Source organism: Lissotriton helveticus, chromosome 7 (genome assembly GCF_964261635.1).
Source record: "Lissotriton helveticus chromosome 7, aLisHel1.1, whole genome shotgun sequence".
NCBI classification, from domain to species: domain Eukaryota; kingdom Metazoa; phylum Chordata; class Amphibia; order Caudata; family Salamandridae; genus Lissotriton; species Lissotriton helveticus.
The window spans coordinates 1,678,835,875-1,678,859,860 of record NC_136068.1 but is presented as its reverse complement, the minus strand read 5'-3'; the positions used below and the strand labels follow the sequence as shown (position 1 = coordinate 1,678,859,860).

Genomic DNA, 23,986 nt, shown 5'->3' with positions numbered 1-23,986 from the left:
ACATGCCTCTTGTTTATAAAGGGTCAGAGACCGATCACAGCAGCAGATAAGAAGAAAGCAGCCTCCTGGTCACAGGAAGCACATGGGGATTGCGCTCGAGAAACTGGTGGATGCAAAGACCTCCATCAAGGATTACATCTAGTTGCAGATGGTAGATATAGGGAGGAAGCACACCTGCCTAGCCTAGACCGTGCTCATTAGTTGTTTGGGCTGATTATAATGCATGACTGAATTTGCCCTTCAACTCGGGCACGACTTAGTTGTAACTAAGCTTGCCGGCACTTTGTAACTATTCTCAGACCCTGCCTCGGGCACCCGGCTGTTTAGGGTCAGGACAGGGGCAGAGAATAGTTTGCAACAAGTAAGCAACTTCAACTCTGGCAGCTTGCCGGCGCCATTACCTGTCTTATCTCTGTAAGTGCTTCCTGCGGAGGTTTAATTTTTGTGACAGGAGCATCCTGCCAGAATGTAAATCCGCCCGCGAGCGGATTTGCGGATTTTTCGGCAACTGCTCGAGATTTGCGGATCGCAAAATTGCTGAAAATCCGCAAATTCCGCAAGCGGAACGGATTTTGCGCCCATATTTAATCCTAGTGGACTTGCCAGCAGCTTTTGACACAGTCTCACATGGCCTATACCTGAGCAACCTACATGAACAGGGTATACATTCTAAAGCCCTTCAGTGGTTTAGCTCCTTTCTAAGCAACAGAACACAAACAGAAAAATGGGATCTTTCTCCTCCAACCCAAAAACTATCAACTATGGCCTCCCGCAGGGAGCCTCCCTGATCCCCATTACCGATCCCCACTCTCTTTAATGCTTATGTATGTTCTCTTGCTAAAATCAGCAAGAAATGGGGATTCAGTATTTGATACTATGCGGACGACACTCAATTGATGATAGCCCTTGAAGAACGGCATTAGGACACCAGGATCAAACTGAACAACTGTCTCTCAGAAATGACGGTTTTCGATGTCAGACCACCGTCTGAAATTTGATGCTGAGAAATCAGAGATCTTACTCTTAGGGAGAGCCCACCTAATCTGGGATGCAACTTGGTCGCTCCTGTCATTAGGATCTGCACCTGCACCCAAGCAGGTTGCAAACAACCTGGGCATTCTTATCAACAAAACACTACCGATGTGGGACCACTTTCGTGCACTGTGCTGGAAAAGATTTGCCACACTAAAACTCATAAAAAGGCTTTTCTCATGGATCCCTCTGGAATGTAGGAAAACCATCACATAGGCCTTACTCATAAGCAAACTGGATTATAGGAATGCACATTTTGTGGGAATGGCTGGTTTAATTTTCTCCTGTCTGCAGGTAATCCAGAATGTGGCTGCCAAACTGGTGTGCAACTAAAGCAGGTATAGCTCAGCATCGGAATGTCTGAGACAGCTCCATTGGCTGCCTGTGTGTCAAATAGCCAGAATCAAGCTCCTGAGCCATGCACACAGAGTCCTTCACCCTTGCTGTCCCGGAAATCTACAGGATAAACTCCAATTTGATGCCCCTACACATAATCTAATGCTGTGCAACCAGGTGCAGGCCAATACCAACGCATTAAGAAAGCCAAGGCAGGGGTTGCGCTTTCTCCCATCTGGCAGCCATTCAATGGAACGGACTACCGCTAGAAATGCGGCTTATTGATTACTACATGTCATTTAGAAAAAAGCTGAAAACCCATCTGTTCCCCATGGTTTAGTTCCTGACACAGTGGCCTCTAATATTTCCTCACACTCACTATGGATCTCGCTCTCCTAGTAGCGTGATATCCATTTCGACTGAATGTTCCGCTAATAATTAAATAAAATAAAATAAAAACAGTGCCATATATATACTTGTAAATGCGTTCACACTGATATAATTAATGAAACTAAAGGGTGGTACTTGTCGTACCGTCTATGTTTTTGGCCCTCTGTTTTTGAGGTACTGTGGTTCCACAAATATTTATAATAAAACACTTGTTCACTTACATTTACAAAACAATTATAAATTTAAATTAAGTATATCTGATTTCTATCTTTTAAAATGTATACTAGGAATATTTATTACACAAACAGTTTAAATAAAAATACTAAATCAAAAAGCAAAATAAATAGTAATGACCTTAGTACTAAAAATAAACTGTAGAATTTAACTAAAAAAAACTAAACATTACAGGGCCATAATACTTTCTTATAAGAATTTGAAAAACCTTTGAAATTCACAGAAAAAACAAAGGTTGCAGGGATGTTATGGTTAGGCTCACACTTCACACATACAAAATCATTAGAAATTCAGCAGTTATAGTTACCTCACCTAACTATAACTTATGCCCATGCAGTCCACTCTTTATGACATGACATATTACGTTACTCATGACACAGTTAGTGATCTCACTGGTCACATCACTGATAACATCACCAACGGCATCACTGATTACATCACTGAAGATATCCTCCACAAAACCACTCACACACCCAATAACACCCCATGCAATACAATACAATCCACCCCTGCTAGAACCTGAGATGGAGGTTGGGGGTAGTTGAGCGATTGCAACGCTTTTAGCCATTTTACTGCGTCGAAGCGCGCTGATCACAAGCGCTTTTTAAACTTGTGCTGCATTGGTGTAAGCCGCGTTAATTACTAGCGCCGGTAATATTCCCCCATCATTGCTGCTTTAATTTAATTTTGTTTTAGCTTGACTCTGCACTGATTGCTAGCGCGTTAGTATTTCGCCACTCGCTGCCCTTACCTGTTCGTGTTTATGTGCCCTGTGCACCTTTTTCTCCTTTATTTCCTACACCTGAGGCGGAAGCTGGGTGTTTTCTGGATCTTTTGATTCCTGCTGATCTTTCTTGCATTCCTCTGTCCGGTGGCATTGTATTGCGCTACATTATTTCCTGTTCCCATACCTGTACGGCAGCCTAAGTGCCGCAGGGGCATTGTGGGACGTGTAGGCTTGTAGGCTGCATACACCACAAGCGGCCATCATAGGAGGAGCCAGGCACGCTGGTCGGCGGTCCAATGGTGCGGGCTTCCTCACTTCCCCATCTCAGCTATATAATTAGAGGCCTTCTTCTCCACATAGCGGACGCGTGAGCGGGCGCCTTCATCGTGCCAAAGAGTCGCCTAAAAGAAGCCAGTCTGCGCCAGTTCGCGCCCAGCCGCACCTACCGTGCCCATAACCAAGTTTTCTGGTAAAATGGCCAGGAATTTAATCACGTATAACTCCTTTGCTCTGCATAAGTTAAGAAAGGTCTCTAACCCTAAATGCCTACACAGCACCCGCCCCTTAGATGCTTCACATAAGTGCGCATATTGTAATTGGGAATTACCGGGAAAAACCTTAAAGAGAATCCCCACCCACAGGACATGGAACATGCTCCTTCTCAATTGCAGATCACTACCCAAACACCACACCGAGCTGGCCCTTCTAATAGAGGAGTACAACCCTGATGTACTCTACCTGATGGAGACTTGGCTCCATATAGAAGCTGACCCAGCTACTGTATGGGCAACCCCACAAGGATACACAATCAAGAGACTCGATCGTAATAAGGGTAGAGGAGTTGGTCCGGCTATCATTTACAGAGAAAGATTTAAATGCCGTCTGACACCTACATCTATACCAGCCTGCAAAAGACTGTTGTTTTCATTAGAGCTATCTTCTACAGATTCCTTCACGGGCCTCTTGATCTACCAACCACCCGGATCGCCAGGTCAATTTACCTCAAATTTAGCAGACTTAGCTGCTAACTTAGCGACTACATCGGCTAACTTCACCGTCTTGGGTGACTTAAACCTTCATTTAGACGATCAACTTGACTCAGCAGCCAACAGCCTTCGGCTGAGCCTTCGAGCAATTGACCTGATTCAAAAGGGGTTCCTCTCGACACACGTTAAAGGTCACCTCTTGGACCACGTGTTCAGTAATCTTGATGCCCTAAAAACTGAACCCCCTATTCCTCTACCCTGGACGGATCACCACCTGTTACCCATTAACTGGGTCACTGGGAGCTCCCCCCTGTACAAGAACCCAAAAGACACCTGGGTAGGAAGTGGTCAAAACTTCCCTCCATTAAGTGGGAATCAATGCTTGCGGCAAGCGAGTTTCCGAGGTCCTCCAACCCTGACATAGCTAGTGCCAATTTTGATAATTGGATTGACAACTCCCTTGATTTAGCTCTGCCGAAGGAAGCTCTTCATTGTATAAAAAGGCAAAAAGTAGCTCCCTAGTACACCCCTAGACTAAGGGATATGAAATTATCATGCCGCAAATTAGAAAGGATCTGGAGACAAGATCGGACACAGGGAAAAAAGGCCGATTATAGAGCCGCCATTAGACTCTATAAAACTGAAATTAAGGCAACTCAAGCCCAGTTAAGAAGATCTTCATTCATATTCAACCCATTAGGTACTCGAGTGTCAAGAGCTAGAATGAATTGGGATTCTTTTGTCTGAGAAGTTTATCTCGATTACCTCCCCGTCCGGTGTTTGGAACAGATTCCAAGACAGTATATTCAAAGTGCTTCCGTTTGTTATAGTGAACTGACTTAAAATGTCTTGCCACAGGATAATTATGATTAGAATTCACGATAGCCCTAACATGCTGAAGTATACGCTTGTGCACAGGGAGCTTTGTGCTGCCAATATATTCTTTTTTACATGTACACCGAAGTTTGTATATGGCATATTCAGAACAGCATGTCAGGTGCTCCTTAATGGCCACCATCTTATCACTAAAAGCTGGTACATAGTGAGTTGAATTTTTAGCAAACGTGCAGTCACGACTGGAACTGCATTTAAAGAAACCTGGTTTCATGAGCCAAGTACTTTGCTTCCACCTCATTAGTACGCCCAAAGAGGAGGGCCCACGCATCCTCTCTTTTTTTGGGGAAAATGGCTCTGTACCTTGCCTACCATGGGGTCAATTACTACAGAAGCGGGGGAGCCGGCACTTGGATTTTTAAAACAATTTCGGCCTAAGCCGCAAATCCAAAGTAACTCCCACAGAGTTAGTGTTTTTTAAATAACTTTTTTTTACCCTTTAGGGGTACCTCCTTTTCCAACTCACTACTTCATAAATCATTCTGTTTTTGGAGATTTTCTCTTCAGTGTAAGTCCTGTGAGTAAACGTTTATAAGAAATCCTGGTATATCTGCAAATTTGGGTCTCCAGCACGGTTTCCCGTTCTATGCCTCTCCCTGTGGGCCAAGATGAGCTTCTAAACAGTGCGCTGCACATCACATTTTGGTGGTGCTAATCACTGAAAACACAGCAAAGATCTGAGGTGCTCTGGTTGTGGGTGCTTGCGTCTTTTGCAAAACACAGCAGAGGCAGTGAAAGTTGTGCTACAACTCGGATGTGCTAGGCATCTAATCCTTGTCCGTTCAGTCCAAGATCGGAGGGGCTCATGTCATTGTGTGCTCACTTCTTCTGCAAACCACAGCAGAGGCCCAGAAAGCAGTGCTGCAACTCAGATATACTGGACATCTCATCAGTGGCTGTTCAGTCCATTGAATATGAGCTTTGCCTACTGCTCAGCACCCATGTACCTATGCCCTATATGTGCAAACATATAGCAATAGGGCATGAAAAGTCCCTGCCCTCTGTCGGTGCACTCCCAGATCAGAGAGAGGTAGCTTGTGTTCAAATGTCGTTGACAAATGGACCAAGGTCAGAGACAATGCCCCACCTGTCCCACCCCCCAACAGACCAGCCAGCAACGTAGGAATCCCTGAAACTGCCCTTGTATCCATGCACAACTTGTTGGCGTGACGCCAGACCATGGATATCTACTTCTACCCACCTGTCCGTACACCACCAGGCAAGGTACGAGAACATGGGCATGCTTTACTATACACAACTCTCCTGTCAATGCACCATCAGATCACCTGTTAGTAGACTTGCTGTAAGTCTATTATCAGATACATGGATAGTCCCTTGGACAAACCTTCTGTTCATGCAGCTCCTCTCCGTGCGCCACCAGGCCAAGGGTAGTAGTCCATTGGGATTGCTTTGCATCTGTGCACTTCCTGCAGTTCTCTACCAGTCCATGGATAGGAGCCCCTGCACCCCTGTCTTTGCACCATCATACCAGGTTAGAAGTTCCTGGGACTCTGGGGTTACCTCACTATCTGTGCGCATTCGTAAGTCAGGTCCATCCATCATGCTCCCCTTGGTCACTCCATTGGCAAAATTAAATACAGACTCAGTCTGGAGTCCAAGAAAAAGGTTAAAAAAAGATATGAATGGGCAAGTATAGGGATACCCTTGTCTTCTTAGTTTGGTGGGGTTCCAATGAGGGCCACCACCAGGGTCGAAAACATATATATTATTTAAATTGTCCCAAATTTGCGGTGGATCCAGGAATCCACTGCAAATTATTTAAAAAAGTGTGATCCTGCCCTAAAAAACACAAATTCCCTGGAGTGGATTAGGGCATGGACACTTCATATTACATAATTTGACGAGGAGGGACTGGCCCCTCCTTTCTAATACTCAAGTCTCTTGGAGGACTCAAAAACCTTATCCCTTGTGGCAGGATACATTCTTGTGTCCTGGGGAGCCTTCCCTGGGAAATTGTCTCTCTGCCCTCAAGAAAACTTGTCTGCCACCACCCGCGGGGCCTGCCAACATTTTCCTGCCTGGTGGGAACCATCAATTGTTTTACTGCCTGCTCTATTGTGAGGAAATGCTGGCACCCGCTGCAATCAAGATAAGTGAATGCATGGGAGCAGGCGCTCCACGTGGAGCCATGTGGGAGTCCCTGCCACCAGCCTCTAACCATTTGTGGTAGGAGTGTCTATAAAGGCTCTAGGTGGAATACAGCCCTAAGGGAAAGTTCCACAGGGGCCTATAAAGATGTGGGCACGGGGCTACATACCCCCTTACCTTAAGAAAAAGGATTCAGCTCCTGGGAATGGGGAACTGTAAAGTTTTAAGGAGGGGAGCCACATGCCCCCTCCCCAAAATGAGAACGTTTTTGTTATTTTTTTCTAACAGGAGGAAAACACAATGGCACACATTTGATACAATTCCAATTCCATAGAATATAAGAAAGAAAGGGGGGGAGCAAAAAAGAAAAGAGCACATCATTGCAGTAAAGTATTTTAGGCCTACAGAATATACTCCCGGATCTGATAATAATCAACACTCCATCCCTACATCCAGAGACAGTATAGGCTACACCTTTAGCCCCTGGAAAAAGTGGGCCCCAAGTATCGAACAACCATAGATAGCCAAGCATTTTTAATTCGCAAACTGGCATATTCAAGTTCATAATAATGTCTCATTGTGATTAATCAATGGCATGTGGAAGCTTATTTCTCCACTCAAGCACCAAGCAACACCCGGCAATGACAATGGAGAAAACTAAAGCTGGCATACAAACCTTGGGTGCCTACAGCCCTAAGGAGAGAATGATGTTCAGATATGAAACTCTACCCAGCATTAAGTTTTCTGAGAAAGCCAACAGCAGATATACACTCAATAAACTTGAATTTGCAGACAACTAGCAAATATATGAATCACATTTGCCGGTGGCTCTCCCATCAGGGGCATCAAGGCAATTGACAACAACCCCTTGTGTCCACACCCATTTAGCGACACACTCTGGTGTATAACAAAGGAGAGAGACATAGTCTTGTATTGTGGTAGATTAAGCCAGTTTGATAGTAAATAGGGGAATATAAGTCAAAGGACTGAGATAGCATGGTACCAGCAACCACTTATACTATCACTGTCTGCCTTCCTTAAAGATAATACAATTTACTCTTAACAGTTATCTGTAGAGATTTCTTCATAATATGTGAAAGTTGACCCCTCCTGTTTTACATTTACTGTTCATGAAGTCCTAAAGGGGATGGTAGAATGTATGTCAAACTACATGGAGACACATAGACATCAAGTAATATTGAGTAAAGTAAGGGGAAGTGGTGGTCTCACTCTGAAATGTGTCTGTGTGAGGGGGCCCCTTTAGCTCAGCATAATACCTAATACATAGATAGGATCAACAAAATCTCATTTGTGTTGTTTGCAAAACCTAATCCTTTAAGGTTCTGAATGGGTTTTATTCCCATGCAAAACATATTCCAATTAATCGCAAACTGATAACCGCATTTGCCCTTACCTCCATAAATGTATCAGTCAAACATTTGGAGCAATCTTTGTAGTGAAGATCATAGTGGAGAAACAGGCAATATAATGCAAGGCATCCATTGGGTTTGAGGACACGATCAACTTCCCTTAAAAATCCATCAACTTCAAACCAGTGAGCTGCAACGGAAGCAGTTATCAGGTCTACAGAGCCATCTTCGAATGGAATCTTCTCTGCAGGGGCAACTCTAAAAATAATACAGTAAATATGAATATATGAGACCATAATTTGAAAAGTCGTATTCATTGTGGCCTTTCAAAATGTAAATCAGGGAGCTTTGTAAAGACTGACCTTCTATGACTGTTTCCACCATACGTAAGGACCTGATTATGAGTTCTTGTGGGGTGGGAGTGGGTTGCCACACTACCTCCTGCTCCCAAAATTCTAAACTGAACCGCTGACTGCCCACCACATTAGGAGTTTTCTCCTGGTCTGGTGGGCGGTCTGTTGGGGTTCCCAAGGAGGTGCCATGCTAAGGCTCATGTGTGAGCCTTACCAAGGCAGCGCCATAGGAGCGCCAAATCCAGTTAATGCATGGCATGGACTATGAAGCCAATGGCATGCAGGAACAGGGGGTGCATGCACACAGGGGGACACCATGTACCCCCTGCATGCATCCCGAGGGATTGAGGTAACACCACCATGGAACCTGTGACAAATGAGGAATCTTGTAATACGCTTGGCTATGGCACAAGTTGAGCACCACTGAGGGAACCCTGGTGGTTGCAGTGCTACAAAGGCAGTCCGACCACCAAACTCGTAATAGGTTTGCCTAATTGATACTGTTTTCTTGTATCAGCAAGGTCATTAATCTGACACATAATATTAAATGTCTGATTGTTCTGCTTAGGGCTTCTTCAGCTAAGGCTGCCCCTTGGTTGTTTCATAGGAGATTACATTCGGTGTGTCCTGAATGGTCTCCATGACTGTTTTTAGGGAAATGGCCAACTCCTGTTCTTTTTTCAAAATTGACTTTGATGCCAAAGATGTTATGGGCGATGTGACAACTGACTCTAGGCTGACCACTATTGAGTTGGCTGCGTTGGCTAAATATACACCCTAGGCATATTTGGGGGTATTTGGGGTATTAAAGATCTCCAGTAACACCTGTTTTAAAGTTCCTGAGTCAAAGGTAGTAAGTGAATGATAATATTTGATAAGTGATCACTTGTATACCAATGTGGAGATCTTGGCTAGTCAGTCCAAACTAGGGGCCTAACAGTGACTGCTTTATGGAATTTGGTAGGATGCAGTTTTCCCTAGAGGCAGTATGCTATACATTGCCGAAGGTGGATGAGAGCTTCCCTGGGTAATAAGGTACAGGTAATAATTTTGTTCAGTCTACTCTTATGATTGTTTGTCCTATTGACTGTGTAAATGTATGTTTACTTTGTACAGCTCTAATATGTCGGTGAACAATTATTTTTATAAGGTACTGCAAATGTGAAGCAAACTACCAGGTAGTTATATTGTGCAGTGTTGTTAATTGTCTCTTTACTTAGTGAGTGTGATTATGCAAATGAGCCCAGAACAATACCAGCGATTATTCAAAGTAGTTCTTTTGCCCTAGGATGAAGATGACCATGACATTTTACACATAATAAGTTCATACTGTTGCTTACGTCATATGCAGGGACTTTTCTCGATAAGAAATTAGGCTAGTTTTCAAGAAATTAATCAACATTTATTCAGCACAGAACTGGGTAAAAGGTCAGAACCAGAACTAATATGCACAATAAGGTAGGACAAATGTAGGAAAAAGGTAGTGTAGCTACCTTCGGGGTACATTGTGAATCATGACATTGTGGTCTATAACTAGTCTAAGCCAGCCTGCCATCACCAGACATGTTTCCAAATGTATGTGATAAGAGCCTGCACTTTCAAAGGCCAGGAACAAAGCCTACTCTGAGTAGAGGTGTTTCACACCTCCTTTTGGCAGGAAAAGCATTCTAAGGCGGAAAGCTTCAAAGGCAAAGCTGCTTTTGAAATGTGAATCAGGTATCTCCATATAGTGAAGGATGCCAACCCCCCTGTCCTGCTCCACATTTGGGGGTAGGCCAGGTGGGAAAATTAGTTAAATTAGGAGGTCTGTTCTCATTCAGCCAGCACTACCCCTAGGGTGGAGCAGGTGACGTGGAGACCATTTTCCATTTCCCTCCATCATGGTTTGAGGGGGAATTAGCCATTTAGGGTCAGAGTAGTGCCCCTCCCCACAATCACTGAGAGGTTGTAGACACCATAAAGGTAGGTAGCTCATTGGCTACTACCGGTCACCCCATTTAAACTCCCCTAAACTTAGTATTTACATGGCATTCCTAGGTGTGACAGCGTAGATAAACATGAAGAAGATAAGAACAAAGAAGAGCTGGTGACACAAGGACTGAAGCTTTGCTGCAGAAATCTGGTGGCAAACTCTGCCTTATGGACTTGAAAATGTTGGTGTGCTGCCTCATCCTGCAACTGTGAGGCCCCAAAGAACACTAGAGCCCTTCCAGCCTTTGACAAATAACCAAAGAACTCCCTTGGAGTAGAAGTACTACTCCACTGCTGTCCAAAGGCACCAAACCCACTGAATCCGGTTTCCCAACTTGCTGTTTCCCTACTCCTCAGATGCAGCACCTGAATTAAAAGTGGTACACAAGCCAGATAGGATCAAATCGGTTTCACCTCCAACTGTGGAGAAAACAGCATCTACCGGAGCTGTGACACACCAATACCTGGGGTACTGGACCTTCGGCAGCATTCACCAAGACAACAAAATCCTAACTTTACTACTCCTAAATGCCCTTTGTGAATACCGGAAGTCGTAAAGTTAGGATTTTGTCTCAGATTACTTTTGTGAATCGGGCCCTAGGTCTTTTGACCCTAAACACCCCAAAGGAGTTGTTCTTAAATATGCAAAAGTTGATGACATCACCAAGTGGTTTACTGCCTTCAAGAGAACTTGTACCAGTAGAAGGGTAACCAAAAAGCACTCTGGCTCCCACTTGTGAGAACCGTTCTCAGGCAAATGCAGGGATAGACTCCTCACATTGAATGAGGAAGATGCTGAGTCCTATCACCTCATGAAGGGTTGGAGGGCTATGAAATCAACACTGAAGAATATACAATATACTTCAGGAAGACTCAAAAAGTTGTCCTGGGTTGATTTTCAAGATTTTCAGTCAGAGCACCAGGTGAGGGTTGAAAAGTTAACAATGTGTATTGTTATGATGGGCTTCATAGTTTAATATTCGAAAGTACATCTGTTAACTGATTGCATGCAGAAAAAGTGGCATCAACACCTAGTGGACCTGAGACCAGTCTCTCCCCAACAGTTGGGGAGGGAAGCTGATCACTTGATGAGACCTAGAGTGTTCAAAACGAAAAATGAAAGGGGTGACTAAAAGAAAGAGGCCTAAAATACTCCCCACCCAGAAAAGAAAATGGATCACCCTGAAAATGATAAAAGTAAGGACTCCTCTGTAGGCACCTAAAACCCTGTTGAGTAGAGTGGGTCCAGAGCTACCTCACAAACCAAATGTGGGTACCAGGGTAAGAACTTGGACCTCAAGACGACTTTGTGCCTTAACTGTAAAAGGATAGGGCAACTAACCAGTGACCCTTTCTGTCCCAAAAACACAACTTCTAGTGTAGCTCCAGGGTTTCCCAGTGTAGCATGTAAATGTGTCTCCAGGGGTTGCCAGTGTAGCTTTTCAGGGAAGTTCCTTAGATGAGGAAGTAATCTTAGCCTAAAAGGTGAGCTGAAGATTCCAGAGGGGAGTGAGTGAAATCCCAGTCGCTGTCCTGGGAGATACCTGTACCAGTTACAATGCGGTGCATGTCAGGCTGGTTCTCTTCAACCAGAATGTTCCAGGTGAGACAAAAAGAGTAAAGGTTATCTCAGGGGAGGCTACTGTTATGTCTGTGGCTGTAGTGGCCCTAAAATAGCTAAGTCCCTTATTTTGAGAAGTGTGTTAGTCAGTAAAAACCTCCCTCTTGACTGTTCCCTTGGAAATGGCCACCCAGAGGTTGTCCTGAGCCACGCAGCTGTAGGATTATTGGGGCTGGACCTACAGCTAGTACAGGTAAGTCCCAAAAGGAAAAGAAATAGAGAACGAGTAGGGAAGGTGGGCAACTTTTAGCCAAAGTTTGCTGTAACACATTTTGCCATAAGTGGAATGGGTATGCCCAGACATGGGCCCCTTGCTCACTGTGCCATTAGATTTAAGCTAGCCTGGCTGAAGAAGGGTGACAAACCCTGAAACTGGAACCAGGATGCTTGTTTTCGGGAGGGAGGACCTGGCCTGGCAGTTCAGTCTGGACTGTTCCCAATGGGGCACAGGGTAAAGACTGATTTGCATATGGCTGGGTCCAAACTGGGGTGGCGTAGTGGGCAAAAGAACAATGGATTTAACCCAGAACTTATCACTGGGGAAGAATGTTTGCATTGTCAGCATTCCGTCCATCATTTGTTTGCCGTAACACTTTTCACTCTAAGTGGATGGGTATGCCCAGACGTGTGTCCCTTGCTCACTGTGCCAATGGATTCAAGCTAGCCTGGATGAAGAAGGGTGTCTTACCCTGAACCCGGTCCCAGGATGCTTGTTTCTGGTTCAGGGAGGACCTGGAATGGCAGTTCGGTCTGGACTGTTTCCATGGAGCACAGGGTCAAGACTGATTTGCATATGGCTGGGTCCAAACTATGGTGGCGTAGTGGGCAAAAGAACAATGGATTTATCCCAGATCTTTTGACTGGGGAAGAATGTATGCATTATCAGCATTCCATCCATCATTTATTTGCTGTAACATGATTTAAGATTTAGCACACTTTGCATGCATGTTTACGTTACCCAAAAATTCCACAAATCCGTGTAATTAGAGTGTGATCCATCAACATAGCAACATCCGCAAACAAGAGGGGCGCAAGGGGATAGCCTTTGGGATATTAGGAGTAATAGGCGTTAGGCTTGGTGAGGAATATTAATATATATAATAAATAGAAGTGGAGCTAAGACACACCCTTGCCTTACTCCTCGAAATACTTCTATGTCATTAGAGACCTCCCTGTGAATGTTGAGTCTGACTCGTGCCTTTATGTCCCTGGGCAAGAATGTTAAAAATTGTACCAGCATTTTATCTATCCCATATAAAAGATAATTTAATCACAGCTCTGAACAATTTGCAGAAATAAATTCGACGGTAAAATCCACAGAAGCCAAATACATAGGGCATTGTCTGGCCACAATATACTTCGCTATAATCAAGGTCAAATCTAAACACTGTTCCATGTTCCCAACTCGACTTCAAAATCCATATTTGCAAGGATAAAGAATGAGCTTCTCCTCTGCCCAACCCTAATTCTGCTGTAAAGATCCCTCCCTAATATTTTAAATGTTGGGACTATAAAGGAAATTGGAAAGTAACAACCCGGCTGCATGCAGTCATCTTTTTTGAAAATGGGCACCATTATCGAGTTTGACCATGAGGTCAGCAATGGGGAGTGTACAAGATTCCTAAAAGCACTCAGAAATCATAATTATGCATAATAGGGTCAAATGGAACCCTGTCTGGGCCAGGGGCTTTGTTACCTGTTCTCTGTTTTATTGCATCCTCTACTTTGCACAATAAAACTGAGACTCCCATACAGCTCGGTACCTTAAGGATTTCGTACTCTTCTGAGATGGCGGCATAAGTACTTGTAAAATACTCTTCTCATGACTCACCAGTGATGCGCCAAGTAATTGGGATCAGTGTTTGGTTCATGCGTCTCACATCAGATACAGCCGACCAAAAAGTCGGCTGTTCTTTGTATCAGACACCAACACCAGTGAATCCCACTGTTTGGTTAGAACTTCCGTATTTCTCCTAGTGGTGACTACTTTATATTCCCTGAGTAGAGATGTTACTTCTTGTGGGTCCCTAGGTTTTGCCTTAAGGGCCCTAGGTAACTGTCAGTTAATCTTACAACAATCTTTGTCAAACCACATGGGCTTATTACCAGTATGACGCAGAGGTGTCAGTAACATCCTCCATATATTAAGACAAAGCTTGATAAATGCACCAGTTACTTGGTGTTCAGTATCAACCTCAACTAAAAAAGCCTCGATCAATTTTGGATTCTCCCTAATCACTTTGTAAAAAAGTTGAGCAGGTTCTTCAACTCTTCATACCATTCTTAAATTGGCAGTGGTCAGGTTGAGGTTTCTAGAGGCACAAGCTATCCTTTAATTAGGCTTGGAGGGGTATTTGGACTACTACTTCAATGGGCTTGTAGTTTCCGTAGTGTGATGAGACATCTTTACCATGCAGCAATGACACCCCAAACCAGATGTTATATACATATAATCTTTTGGAGTTCAACGGCCTCTACATCTAATGGTAAGGGATGGAAAAGTCATTTCTACCTGCTATATCATACATTGTTTAAGTCATACACAGCCAGGTACTTCATCAATTCAGACCTTCTAGTGTCAATGCTATTCAAAAGCAGTCTTGTGTATCTAGGACTTCGAAAGGTGGGTGCTCAGGGAGGAAGCGTGCAGGGGGAGACTTGCTTAGATGCAATCCTCTCTACTACTGTGTAATACTGTAACCAACATGTTTGTAAATACTAATATTGCATTACATTCTTTATACAGAATCTAGGGGAAGCTTGCCTATGTGTATTACTGATAAGTAACCCGAGTGACTTAAAATGGCTGCCGAAGAGGTGGGAATTTTCTGCGCATGCGTCTACGGCATCTACGTAGTATGACGTCTTTGCTTTTGGTGGGAAAACTTTGCAGTTGCGCAATAGCTATTAAAAAGGCCACCTAAAACTCACATGTTAATGTACAAGCTATGCTTAAATTAAACCTCTCACATTTTATTAAATTGCTAATGTGAAAGATTAAATACGTTAATGGGATTAGAGTAGGAATAAGTGGTATACAGTGCATTCATTTACTTTTGTATTCTAACATGTCTTTCTTTGATTTTGTTAATAGTTCGTATTTGAGCCTGGAGGGTGTCTGAAATTCCTACCCCATCTGACTGGCGCACATGCATATCCCAACCCATCCGGAACCATGATGACACTGTTGAAACTCAGCCAAGGTCCCTCTAGCAAGAAGCGCTTGGGAACCTCACCTCTCGACCCAAAGAGGGGAAGGAAGAAACTATATTTCGTTTACAATGTATTGATCACAATGTGAAATGTGGGTGGGAATAAAGCTTGGTAAGTAAGCCAAGGGGCGGGAATATTGAACAATGAACTAAAGAAAAAGCAGTACATTAGTATGGTGTGATGACATCTCCCCATCTCGTTACCCAATCAAAAGTAGGGATTTTCACGATAATGTAACATTGGGGGTTGGTACATACACATAGAATATTATGACTAGGGTAGGCTTAGTCAGTTAGATGACACAGATTCCAACAGAGACATCACGGACCCATAACCGACGCAGATGATGGCGGATGCCATAGAGATCAGGGACGCTGTCTGAGCACTCTGATAGAAGACACTAGAAAGAGAAAAGAGGCGGAGATTCTGCTGAAGAAGATTCAAATCATCTAGAAGAGGAACGTGGAAGAAAATCGAGGAGGCACATCCAAGGAAGGGGAAGAATCGAAGAGAGTAGTGCCAGAGAGGGGTGCGACACTGGCATTGCTTCTAGAAAAGGTCACCAATCCTGTCCTGAACCTGTTCTGATTCTTGGGCTCCTGAGTGACCCAGGGGTCCTTATTCAGCTCCGTGGCAAGGTGTTGGTCCTCACACCTTTGTAGGCAAATATAATTCTGTGTAGTATGTCTTTGCACTGCTCTCTGTTTCCCCCCTTTCCAGGTACTGCCATCAAAAGATTTTAACCAAGTAATTTTTTCCTATTCTTGATTATTTTCTTAAAGAAATGGGTGTATGAGATGTATTGGTATTTGACTAGATAAAACTTTTAAAACTCTCTCGAGTCTGTGTTCATTGGAAGAAAAAGTTACTGATATTTCTACTTATTCTAATAACAACCAGATCTATTGACCAGAGGAAATCAAGACCCAAGGTGATAGGCTTGGTAAGAATTAGTAAACGTAAATTCATCATGCAGGATTATCAAAATTGATCCCAGCGGTAATTACTGGCTTATGTGTGAATGTTTATGGGCCCAGGTGAGTATGGTAGCTTGTGAGTAAGCCAAGCTGGTAAACCCGCTGCAACTGTTTTACTTGGTAGCAGAGTTATGGTTAGGTTCTAGTTAGTTAGGTAGAAATTTGTGTATTGAATTATTGATTCATTTATTAACCAAACCCGTATGTATGGTTTTATGTTGTCTGGACATTCCCGGGAATATTGAATAGCAGGTGGTAAATGGATGCCATACTGCAGTGAGGTGACTTGCCATGATGAAGAAACTGTGAAAAGTTATGCAGAACTTAAAGCACTGATTTAGGGATTATTTTCTTTGTTTAAAAGTGAGAGTGATTGGTAGCATAGGAGTTCCCTGGTGAAACTTTGGGTTTATATCACCTAGCAAGGGTAATACTGAAGGAGTTGCATGTTCTTTGATGCTTGAAGTGAAGAGTAAGAGAAAGAGATTTTACTCATAGTGTGTGAAGGGTAAATGGAAGGTTTTACTCGCAGCGGAAGAAATGTACTTTTCTTTGAATTTAGTAAATCAGGCACAGTAACAAATGTTTCTATGTTAGTAACTATTGAAATGTGTGTGTAAAATTGTACAGAATTAAGTTTTGCATTATCTTGTAAAAAGAGGGGTCAGTTGTGGGTGTTGCAATGTCGTCACTGAGAGCTGCGCTGGGATTGGTCGAGACAGCGGGCGTGTAGCTGATGAAAAATTGTAATGGAGAAGTCAGTAGAGAGGAGCGATACTGACGTCACTGAAAAGCTGCACAATCATTGGTTAAGTGATTAAGCAAAACAGAAGTTGATTGGTCACCAGAATAAAAGACGCTCTGGTATTGAAGAAGCATTAGAGTAAAAGCAAACATCTAATTAGTCATCAAAATAGAAGCCCAGATAATATTAGACAGTGGGATTTGTACGTGGAGACACAATCCAACTGTAATAGGGACTCGTCCAGATAAAGGATTTATAGGGTTTGCCCACAAACAGTATATTAAAGGAAATTCACATACAATGTACGGAGAAAAGAGAAAAATGTCATTGATGTAGAAAATAAAAAATTATTTTAAAAAAGGATAAATCCATGAAAAACGGAATAAAAACCCCTGAAAACGCATGTATCATACATGATGATGGAGAGAGGCTGTCATACCTGTGTATGGCTAGAAAATTGGATAGAATATACAAAAGATAATGTAGTGTTAGCATTTCCCGAGTTTGGGACATTTAATGGGAGAATTTTACATAATTTACAAAATCGCATGAATGAGTTAGAACCAAGACCTAGATTGATCCAGTACGAAGCTTTAGAAGAATGGGAAACTAAGGCATTTTAGCTTGATAGATCACAAAGCAACAGGAACCTGAGTAAAGTTTATCCCAAATTTCGAGATAGTCAGATGAAACAATGGAGACAAGCCATGGTGGTGGAAGGATTATATCCTGTACTAATAACAGAAGAACAGACAGGAAGTAAATGTACAGAGAAAATAAAACATTTAGTGATAGGTAGTGGAGATTCAGAAGATGATTATTTTGAAGATATATCCACCTTACCAAGAAGAGTTAAATAGAATTACCCCTAGTGCCTCGATTCTAAAAACACCTTTAGTTTCACGGGTTGTAGGATACTTGAAAGGATACTTCATGAAAAAGAAAAGGAAGCGATAAATAAAAATAGAAGTTAATTAATACAGAAAGTAACCCAGCTGAACACAAATCCTGAAGCACTAACGCTACCCGTAACTAAAGGTCCCGTTGTTCCCTATTATGGGGATAAGCAAAATTGTCCTAAAACACCTGTCATGACTACACCGATCTAGCAACCCAGATAAGAAAATATAATAATTGATGATCAAGCCAGTGAATGTGAATCTGTAATTTCCTTAATGGATTTGCCAATAAGAGAGCAAATAAATGATTCACCCAGAAAAGTCAAACCAGGTTGTTCAAAAGAAGTGCGAATTGAGACATCTGCAGGAATGAAAAGTGCCACAATGGTAACCCCAGAAGAAATAGGAAGATGGACACAAGAGATAGATAGACCAAAACCCCAACCAAAGATAATAGATATATTTAAATTAAGAGTGGAATTGGAAGAGATGATAGCCGGGTATGTAGGAATGGATAGATTAAAAACCTTTAGTGAGGAAAAGTTGCTATTCAAATGCAGAATCATCACCCGAAATACAAATATATTTCATGAGAGATTGATGAATTTGGCCTCAGAAATTAGAATAGATATAGGGAAATCCAAAGTATTGCAGAAACCAAATAGAGCAGAATTTTCAGATAAGGATTTATAAAACATGAAGTGTCAAGAAGAAAATTACAGATACAATAGTTGTTGACACTTGCAAAAATGGGGAGATTTAGATAGATTGAAAACTAGGTGGACAAAGAAAATGGAAGAAGCACGGGCGAATCGAATGACATCTGAGTAGTTAATGAAAGAAACAGAAAAGGTTGAGAGACTGTGTCCAATGCTAGAAGTTCCAGGAGGAGGTTATTTACATGTCCCATGGACCCGACAGGATATTTTCTCTTTAACAATGATTTCCTAAAGTTGAGAGAAACAAAAAAAATAGAATGGTAGAGGCAAGTTGAGTAGTTTGTGAAAGTTTCAAAAGTTTTGTTAAAGGACTTAGATGGTCTATTCGACATAGTTGTACCTGTCGATTTGTGGACAGAATGTAAAATTACAGTAGATTGGCCTAATGATGAGTATCCGAGGGATGGAAAGACAGGAGCCCTGTCAGAAGAAATTATGAAAAAATATAATCAGGTAATCACTTTCCTGAAAGGGAAGATTCCCTCGAAAGAAACTGATTGGATAAAAATAGACAGAACAACCCAAGAAAAGGATGAGTAAGTACATGCCTACTATGAACGTCTTTTACAGGTGTTCAAGCAGTACAGTGGGTTTGAGAATATTGGAGACAAAGACATGACACATTTCATGTATCAGTTTGTGTGTGAGTTAAGGTTGGACATATCGCAAATGATTAAGCAGCTCATGTTGTGCTGGCAAGTGAAGCCTATCTCTAGTGTTGCCCAAACAATTCGTTTTGGTGCAGTATATTGACGACCTATTGGTTGCGTCAAAAACCCTAAATGACTGGGTTACTGATCCAATTGCTATGCTAAATCATCAGGCTAAAGGTGGACATAAAATGTCACCAGAGAAATTACATATTTGGGACACCAAATAGAAAGAGGAGTTAGGAATGTGACCACAGAAAGAATAAAAATAATAAGACAAATGTGATTACCACAAACCCAAAACGTAATAAGGAAGTTTCTTGGAGTCGTAGCTTATTGCAAGCAGTGGATTGTGGGATTTTCATTACTGGCCAAACCCTTGATACAAATGACCAAGAAACGTGCAAAATATCCAGGAGAGTGGGATGATGGGATGATGAAAGTATGACGACTTTCTTAAAGTTACGGAACTGTCTGTGTAAAGCACCTGCTTTTGGTATGCCAGACTACTTGAAAGACTTTGCATTATTCTGCTACGAGAGAGATAATTGTGCACTCTCGGTCCTAACCCATAGACATGGCCTAATGCGACATCCTGTGGCATATTTTTTCTGCTACTTATGACCCCGCGGCATCTGCACTGCCAGGTTGTCTAAACGCTGTAGCTACAATGAGAAAATCAATTGTGATGGGACACCCTGTAAAAGAGTATGTCCCACATTCAGATGAAATTCTGTTGACTAGAACACAAACTCAGTATCTTACTCCTAGTCGATGAGTGAGTTATACAAGGGGCTGGAAACGAGACCATAGCTAGGTGTGCAGTTCTAAACACAGCTACCTTGTTGCCTGATCCTTACCAGGAAGAGGTAAAAGATGAAGTCAAACCCCGACCAGACATACAGCAAGAACCCCTGAAGGATGCAGAACATGAGCTCTTTGTAAATGGCTTGTTTATGCGCCAGAAAGAAGGAGGATTGAGTGCTGCTTACGTTGTGTGTACATTGGCTGAAATAGTCGAGGCATCCTATTTATTAGGAGTCAAGTCTGCACTAGTAGCCAAATTGATAGCTTGTAAAGCTGGGAAAAGTTGGAAAGTAACCATTTACACTGATAGTATGATTATGGGGTTGTGCATGGCCTCTTTAGGATCCCTCATTAAAAATGGAAATTTTGTAAAATAATTGATTCAAAAGACGTGGCAGTGGTCAGGTGTGCTGCTCACCAGTCAGGAGATAATGAAGTGAGAGCTGGTAATCGATATGCAGACAAGGTTGCAGGGCATTTTCACCTGCTAAATCCAGGCACCGAAACCTGGATTTGAGCATGATGAAGCTTCTTTCTATGATGTTTCTTGTGCAGCAATGTGCATGGTTGTATGCCTTTTGTGAATCAGTCTGCGGATTGCCAAATGGTGTCATCAACCACTTATGTTGGCCATATTCTTGATCAGCTGTAAGTGGAAAGTAAGATAAATGTGTTACCTTTTGTGACAATTGAGCAGCGGTGCCTCCTCCACATGAGCTGAGGAGTGTCACCCCACTGCTTTCTCGCAATACGGGAAGCAGAAACATAAAATCGTATTATCAATACCATTTTATGTTTCAGCTTCTTGCACTGTGAAAGCAGAAGGGTTTGGTTGGGGGCAAGCGGGCAGTACTGCTCCAGAGCAGGGGAGGAGTGGCTTGCCCACTGTTGTGGGCGCTGACTGTTTGGTCGGCCCGAGGGCCAACCAATACAGTCATACGCCATCTGCACTTTTCTCCATGTAGGCTGCATGCAGCCTACATAGAGAAAATGGCCTCCCCATAGACACCATTGCGGTCAGCGTCCCATCAGTGTTGTGATTGGCTTAGGGGAAGGGAAGGAAGCTGAGTGCTACCTGTGTGGAGCAGAGACATACAGTATGACGTGGACCAGACCAGAATGGGCCGCAAAGGGAAGTTAATTTTTTTATGTATTTAAAAATAAACCCCGACCCCCTGCATGATTCCCCGCCCCCCCCAACCTGTGAGTCATGCCAGCTGCGACTGTAAATGAGTATGTATGGCATGTGGTGTGCATCATGTTTGCTAACAATTTAAGTGGGAATACTGTTTGGGAAAATTAGATGTTGTGTTTAACACTTTGTTTCCCATTGTTTGTGACACATCTCACTTCACTTGTTGTCTATCAATTGATCGGCATGGCAGGGGATGGTGCTTTGCAGTGCATGATTTGTTGACTGAAAGATGTGAGGTCTTGCAATGTGTAAGTGATACCAGTGTACTTATTATGTTTGATGCACACTTTCCCAGATTGTATATGGTACGTCTAGGCCCATTTCACCATAGAAGTGCTGCAAATGATTTGTCTGGGCAGAAGTGAGTCAGTTTCACGGAACAGTGATGAAACATATTTGGATTGATTGTTTTATTGACTGTGTTTGCCCCTGCATTGTCACACATTCGGATGACTTGGCCCTGCACAGGCACCCTTGTATTGTGGTGCTCTAAAGCCTGCATCATTTGTATATTGTTTTTGAACATGAAGGTACTCGTTAATACACTTACACATTCCATTTACCTGAAATCCTATTTCCATACATGCTTTAGAATGCATAACACATTGAAATAAGTAAAATGAATTAGATGAGATGTATGCCACATCTCTGAGGTGCTTAAATGTTTTTGCAAATGATGTGAACGTTTGGTACTCAGCTCTTGGGCCTGTGGTACTGTGCAGGCCTTGGGTCAAGGGGAGTTCATCATTAGCATGTGTTCATACACTCCATGCAATGTTGAATAATTTGCCTTCAGACAGCAACTTTGCCTTGTAGGCACATGTGCATTGATCATTTAATGAGGTGAGTTACATGCATCTTTGCCCACAACTGTAATCACACTGTGCCCTGAGGACATACTTATGGCTCTTTCTGTTATGCTGCCATTGATGTATTTATCTTTTGACAGTATGTTATGTGATTATAGTGCATATGTGGGTTAGCCTTTTCACAATCAGTTATTGTGTCATTCTTACACGAGGGCACATAATGTGCCAGATGGACAAATATTCTTTCAGAGCATTGGCATATGTTAATTGTTTCCTGCTTACCTACAAGTAGCCCATTGCCATATTGTTCATTTTGGAAATGATTATTGATGATGCTGTTTCTGTAGATCTATGAATCAGGCACACACCCAGGATATTTGGCCAGTACATTGATGAATAGTCCCAGATGGTCCACAATTGCCTGGCCATTGATGGAGCGTGTGATGCAGCCAAAAGATACATCACTGTGGGGAATGTTTGTAAATATCCCTGTGTCAGTAATGCATTGTAATTAACATTGGCACGCTACCATACATATTTTACTACTTACGCGATGCAGCAGCTTCTCACTCAATTCCATTCAGTTGCATGTCTGTCTTCCGTGATGCATCTGCATAGATGCGTCACTTTGTAAATTTAAAGTAAAAAAAAAAAAAGGATTTGTCACAAAACATTATGCACTGGTGGCAAAAGGGGTTTTAAATCTGCCTCTTAGGAGCTGGCTATCCATAGATTAATTACATTTTCCACTAAATGAGCCCTATACTTAGAATAAACATCTCTATTTTCATAACATATTTAGTGTAATTGTGTCAGCCTGTTTTTCTTATATTTAAATGCATCATTTGGAATTTGCCTCAGACTCCTAAATTATTTTGCCCTCTTAGCACAATTAGTACACAATTTTCATTATGCTATTAGTTAATAAAACGCCCCTTCCACCACTGCCTGATCCTAAAAAAGTATTACGTAATATTTTATGTTTTTTTTAAAACACATCCTGTTTTCTATTAAGCAAAATGGGCTGTATTTTTTGTAATATTTAGTAGCAATCACAGACAATGTGGTCTACTGATCCCAAGAGACCACCATGCAAGCAGAAGCCAATGCATATTAATAAGATATGTTGAATTGCGACCCATAACTATTCACTATTTTTGTGAACCGACCTACTGGTATATAAATCAGATTGCATAACACTAAAGCACTCAGTAGAAGTCTGTGTGTACACTGCCACCTCTTCTACCGAATGCATTTTTATTTATTCCATTTAAGAAATCAAATTGATTCATTATTTGTTGCAATTTACGATTTCTCAAATAGAATGTTTGTACATGAGTGCCATAAGGGTCATAAAGATTTGTAATAAACAGAGATGGTTAAAATATAAAACCTGAAACCGCTGGAACTCCCAATACTTTAATGTCTACAGTGGACCTCTCATGACCTCGTACACATCACAGTGGACATCACTTTATGAATCCATCAATATTGTGTTGCACATGTCATTACAACAGTTACTAAATACAGCCTTTCTTATCTACAGCCACAAAATGAATTTCCTATTTTTTTTATATAGGATCAAAGGAGCCTATTCACAAAGGCAATTTGCAAAGTCGCACGGTTGCAGTGCTTTTACACAATACTACACCCCCTTATGATATGTCTCCAAAACATCTAAAATGAGTCTCATCATGTACAATCTATACAACCAGAAAATGACTTACCTCTTGTACTTTTAGTAATGGAGAGTTGGACATTTCAGTACAGGTTAACAAAGGTATGTAAGAGATGTAAGTGTGGTAAAAGAACACTCATGCAGTACTCGTTCCAGTACTCATGATTGATTTTGAAAAATACCGTCGATGTTGTTTTGAAGCAGTGAGAAACTCTAACAAGTCCGTGTTTGATGTCTGAAATTATTGCGTACATCTGTGTAAATCTACAGT

The 23,986-nt window shown here is 42.2% G+C and overlaps 1 protein-coding gene across 3 annotated transcripts in view; it reads right to left on the bottom strand.

Moving 5' to 3' along the window:
• Positions 1–23,986, bottom strand: part of LOC144767615 (putative methyltransferase DDB_G0268948) — a 460,480-nt gene that overhangs the window by 140,111 nt on the left and 296,383 nt on the right. For all 3 annotated transcript variants that reach the window (XM_078651018.1, XM_078651019.1, XM_078651017.1), the window contains one exon: positions 8,123–8,336. In XM_078651018.1, coding sequence (XP_078507144.1) covers positions 8,123–8,336 — 214 coding nt within the window. The remainder of the gene's footprint in view (positions 1–8,122; positions 8,337–23,986) is intronic.